Here is a 6,026-nt window from a genome sequence, read left to right as displayed (position 1 = left end):
CATGAAAAAATTGACAGTATCTATATAATTTCCCACCTTTTATAAGAGAGGAACAGTGCTTGCAACTAGATCTTGTAATAATTTACTTGGTTTTAAAGAATTAAGTATGTATTTTGAAATAACTAGAAAATAATTTTGCTTTGTGATCCATGACATGTTGTACTAAATGGGATTTAAATAAAAAAACATTATTCTTTATGGTTTGTTAGAAAACAGTGTATGTATTGCTAAACTTGAAGTGACATTATAAGGAACTTATAGGGCAGGATTTTCAGTAAACATAAAACATTGGCTGATCAGTATGTCCATATAACATGTTCAGGACATTCACTAAGTCCTTAACATAACACAGCCTCATTGTAACACAGGATGAGTGGCTGATATGAATTCTGAACTCTATTAAGAAATGAGATCAAATTGGACAAGTAATACTACCAAGCCTGACAACCAGTTTCATCCTCAGGACCCACAAAGTGGAAAGATAGAACCAACACCCACAAGTTTGTGTCATAGTCTGATCTCCTCACTTGCATCATGACACATGTTCCATTCCCATAATACAAAATTAAATAAGTAAATATGTAGTAGAAGCTGTTGTTAGGTCTTTTAAGTGGCATAAGCTCAAAATATTTGAGCTTCAGTAGGCACATAATGATATTTAAAATAATAGAGCAACAAAAAACATAAAGTACAAATTAAGAAAGAGATGGTAGCAGCCAAGTTCAGGTTTTGTTAAATTATTTTTGAGATTTTGATGTAATTAAACTTTTTTCTCCTTCCCTTTCTCCCTTCAGATGTTCACACATAGTTTTTTCCTTCCTATTTAAAATTCAGGGCCTCTTTTTTCACTAATTGTTTATATATATATTTGTGTATATGTATATTTGTATATAGATATATGTTCCTAAGTACAACAAGTTCAGTTTTGACATGATAATTCATGTTTTGGATTATATTTATCTGTTGACTAACAAATAGATTGAAATGCTAACTTTAAAGTAAGCAACTTTTTTTCTACAACTTCATCAGTATGTATTCACTGTATAAGATTATGGCTTTTGTAACAGCATTTTCATTTAGCTGTAGTATATATTTAACTATATTTATACGCCTTTGCCTCTCTGAGTCACTTTCATTTTCCCCTTCTACTATTGTGTCACATACATACATGGATATTTCTTTACACATCTATGAAAAGATACAGGTGCAAATCACTCCAGAGAATAAAATCAGAACAGAAAATAAGGAATCATCAGTCAGTTAGAAAATATATGCTGATATAATTTAAATGAAATGTCACCCAGTTTCCAAGTATGGAGACAAATTAGTAATAAAGGGCTTTTATTGTTCTAACAATAAAATTAACTTTCAAAACAAAAGGTATGGAAAAAGATTCAGTTTAAAACAATTGTTTTTAGTTGTGGTTCTGATTTTATATTGAAACCAAATTAAATTTCACTTCAACCTTTTGTTATTGTTATTCTCTGTTTTGACTTGCCTGAAGTTAATGATGGCAAACCACTCATCAGTGACAAGGTTCATTCTTCTTGGATTGACAAATGATGTCAACCTTCAAGCTGTGCTTTTTCTCTTTCTGCTCTTAACTTATATCTTAAGTGTTATGGGAAATTCAACCATCATTCTCTTGACTCTGCTGGATTATCGCCTCCAGACACCTATGTATTTCTTCCTCCGAAATTTTGCATTTTTGGAGATATCTTTTACCTCTGTCTTTGTTCCCAAAATGCTAATCAATATTGGAACTGGAGACAAGACTATTTCCTTTGCTGGTTGCTTCACACAGTATTTTTTTGCAATCCTTCTGGGAGCAACTGAATTCTACCTCTTAGCAGTGATGTCCTATGACCGCTATGTCGCCATTTGCAGACCCCTGCATTACACAACTGTCATGAGCAGGAGACTTTGCTTCCAACTAGTTTTAAGTTCCTGGTTATCTGGTTTTATAGTTGTTGCTGTACCACATGCAATGACTCTTCAGTTGCCTTTCTGTGCATCCAACATCATTAATCATTATTGCTGTGACTACACTATATTGCTGCATTTATCATGTTCAGACACACACTTCATAGAAGTGATCCAGTTCCTCCTGGCTACTGTGACCCTCATCTTCACCTTACTGCTGGTGATTCTCTCCTACACACACATCATCAAGACAATTTTGAGGATTCCCTCTGCTCAACAGAGAAAGAAAGCTTTTTCTACATGTTCATCTCACATGATAGTGGTCTCACTTTCTTATGGAAGCTGTATTTTCATGTATATAAATCCTTCTTTTAAAAATGCAGCAAATTTTAATAAGAGAGTAGCTGTTTTAAATACCTCTGTTGCACCTCTGTTAAACCCATTCATCTACACTCTTAGAAACAAGCAAGTGAAAATAGCCTTCAAAGATGTGGTAAGCAAAATTATAAGTTTCTTTGAAAAGTAAAATTCTGAGACTCAGTACTAAGGTAATAAAGATTTAGAACATTACAATGGAACATAGCTATAACACTTATCTATTAAGTTAAACCATTTTTTCTTCTATCAAGATGGTATGTGTGTTCCTGTATAACCCCTATTGTTTTTAGTTAGATCTCACCTAAAATTTAAATTATTATTATTTTATGGACATGGATGCTTTTCAGTACATATATGTAAACAGTATGTAGGTCTTTGTATATACACAATCAGTAGGAAAACTAGGAACATTAAACATACATGCTTGTCTCTTCAAAGGGATAGATGTATAACCTGTTTTCTGCTCAGGAGGCTGGGAACTGATGTGATTAATAGCCTGGTGACCTGTCTGTGTGGTCAGAACATGCTGGCTCTGTCAGGCCTTGATTTTGAGTTTATCTGTCTCAGTCAATATATAGTCCTATCATCTCCCAGATCTTTATCATAAAATTGTTTATCTTGAGCCTGTTTCCTCAGATAACCTATAGTATCTATCCTTATGTAAGATTTCAATTGTACTTTAAAAAGAGTTTCAATGTAGTCATGTCTTAAACTTTTTTGTGTATATGGAATTGAGTTAATTATCATGAGTAAACTACTTTTCCTAATTGTGGTTTGTTTAAATATGGCTAAAATGTATAATTTGTGGTCAGACTCTTAAAGATTAAGCCAACACCTTTTGCCAACACTGGTTACTGAGTCATGTTGAACCAAGCTTTATCTAGTGTGGATTATGTATTCTTGGTACAAACTGAGGCCAGAAGAGGACATCAGATTCCCTAGAACTGGAATAAGAGATGGTTTGTGAGATATCATGTGGATGCTGGAAATTGAACATTGGCCCTCTGCAAAAGCAGACAGTTCTCTTAAATACTGAACCATCTTTCTATCTAAGACCTCAGTTTTAAAAGAAATGCCTGAATTAAAGTTAGGATCGAGACTATGATTTTTAATGATTTGCTATTTTAATGAGTTGAAAAAATCTTATACATTGCTATATAATTCTGAATGTATCTATACCTGTAACAATTAAATTCACATATTAATACATTTTAGTTGTTAACAAGAGCTTAAATGACATATTGTTGGCTTTATTTCCTATACTAAAATTCAGACTTAAATTGAGTTTTTGTACAAAAGCCACTTATTAATATTTGAATACGATTAGTATTTGAGTTAAGGACGATCTAGAAAAGAGAAAATCACATGATTTTGTCTATAGTAATAGAAAATGCTACATAATGATTTATAAACAGATTATGCTCCTTGAGATAATACATTAAAAAGGTGGAGGAATTATTAAGAAAGCAGCTAGAAATATGACTTCCATCAAATTTTTGAGTGTTTTTTATCCTGACTATTTTTTACTTCATATCTAAGAAATTGTGAAATGAAATGATAGTAATTGTTAACTCATGGTGTTAATTTTCTATAAGTGAGAGGACTTTATCATAAATAAAAGCTATTATTAATAAACATCTTTTCCCTATAATAATATTTAATAAATAGTGGAACAGGTTTACATCAGGGATGCTAGTTCATAAATATTTCTATTCCTATCCTTTAAATTTATACCCAGAGACCTGGGAGATGACAGAATCTTCAACATACATACCACTAGTTTGACCAGCACCATTTCTTGAAGATGTTTTCTTTTTTCTACTGTTATAGTTTTGGGTTCTTTGTCAAAGATCAAATTTCCAAAGGTATATGGGTTTCCTTCTGGGTCTTTGATTCCATTCTATTGATCGACCTGTCTGTCTCTGTACCAATACCATGTGTTTTTTTTTATCACTATTGCTTTGTAGTACAGCTTGGTGTCAATTGTTGTTTCCTGGATTTTACTGTTTTTACTAACTTAGTCTGTGATTAACTATTGTTATCATTCTAAATGAAACACAAAATTTCCAATAAGTTTTAAGACATTCTATTTATATTTTATTTTCATAAGGAACTATATAATATAAGGAAACTTAAACATCATTTAACAATTGAAGCAACACTTTAACACAGGAAAACTTAACTGGGTAAAATTTCCAAATGTAGACCAGATAAACTTTGTGCATTGGTTTTAGAAATCAACCACATCTAATGGCTGAGGAAAAAAAAATGTTTCAGTTTCAAAGATGCTGAGGAAAAAAAAATAAGTGATGTGACAGTATGTGTGATGTACTGGACTCTTATAAGAGGAAAATATTTGCCCTTTTTGGAACTATCCTGAAGAAGGATTACAGAACATATGTGAAAATATACAATTAACTTAATAAGAAAGTTCAGTCTTATGATAAGAAAATAATGTTAAATTAAAAATATCCAGGACAAAATTATTTAGCTGGAAAGAAATATGTATATTTTCAAAATAAAATAATTTTGGATATAATTTATACTGATAAATTGAAAGAGAAATATAATGAAATTACTGAGGGAATAACTATAGGAGACAAAAGGATAATATTCAAATCTCATCACATATACTCAGTGCTAAGAACTGATTTTTAAATTAATGTATCATATAAGAAATTGAAATGGACATAAAAGGAGTAATAATCACCATTGGTGGAGTCTTTGTTGGTAGGATTTATGGTTGATAAGGGTAGGAGCAAAAGCCTGCTCATTTTCGTTGGCAATTCATGAAATGTTGTCTTTTATACTTTATCTTTTTATAAGTATATGCTTAAAGGTAGCAACATATCTACATAAATAATATTCTAGAAATATCTATTTAATCATTTTACATACATAATTACTTAAAGTTATGATAGAAGTCTTCTGAAAGGATTGCCTTATCAAGCATCACTAGAAAGGAAGACCCTCAGTCCTGTAGAGGCTCAGTGACCACGGGTAGGGAAATGCTAGGGCAGTGAGGCAGGAGTGAGATTCGGAAAAGTCAGATGGAGATATATACACTCAACCAATGGACAGAAGCTGCTGACCCCTGTGGTTGAATTAGGAAAAAGCTGAAAGAAGCTGAGGAAGAAGGCAACCCTGTAGGAGGACCAGTAGTCTCAATTAACCTGGACTCTCAAGGTCTCTCAGACAATGGACCACCAACCAGGCAGCATACACCAGCTGATACGAGGCCCCCAACACATATACAGCAGAGTACTGCTGGGTTTGGGTTCAGTCAGAGAAGGTGTACCTAACCTTCAAGAGACTGGGAATGGGGAGGTCTGGTGGGGTAGGAGGTTGGGGTGGGAATATCCTCATGGAGACAAGGGGTGGGGAGGAGGTATGGGATTTGGAACAGCCAGAGAATGGACAGGGAAATGGAAAAATTTTGTAGTGAAAAACACAAGATTAAATTAAAAAAACAAATTTAATTAATAAATACACTTCATTGTAATGTTTTCAGGGTTACACATTTATTTTTTTATTTTTCTAAAATATATTTTAGTGCTGGGTATCAACCAAATCCAGTATGCTTCACAGTGCAAGGGATCTACAACTGAACTACACTCCTAACCTGTTTAGGTCTTGGTTATTTCATCTGAGGGTAGGCAAGATCTGTGCGTGCGTGCATGTGTGTGTGTGTGTGTGTGTGTGTGTGTGTGTGTGTGTGTGTGTGT

At 33.1% G+C, this 6,026-nt stretch overlaps 1 protein-coding gene across 1 annotated transcript; it reads left to right on the top strand.

Moving 5' to 3' along the window:
• The first annotated feature begins 1,510 nt into the window (after positions 1-1,510).
• On the top strand, positions 1,511-2,449 carry LOC114637030 (olfactory receptor 2AP1-like). Its single transcript, XM_028785160.1, has one exon. The coding sequence runs from the start codon at positions 1,511-1,513 to the stop codon at positions 2,447-2,449; it is 939 nt and encodes a 312-aa protein (XP_028640993.1).
• The last annotated feature ends 3,577 nt before the right edge of the window (positions 2,450-6,026 follow it).

The sequence above is a fragment of the Grammomys surdaster genome, unplaced genomic scaffold, assembly GCF_004785775.1.
Source record: "Grammomys surdaster isolate TR1022 unplaced genomic scaffold, NIH_TR_1.0 125125, whole genome shotgun sequence".
NCBI classification, from domain to species: Eukaryota; Metazoa; Chordata; class Mammalia; order Rodentia; family Muridae; genus Grammomys; species Grammomys surdaster.
This window is presented reverse-complemented; position numbering and strand designations above follow the sequence as displayed.

What these genes read in the sequence shown, in the direction of transcription:
- LOC114637030 (XM_028785160.1), top strand. Translation starts at nt 1,511, where the DNA reads ATGGCAAACCACTCATCAGTGACAAGGTTCATTCTTCTTGGATTGACA.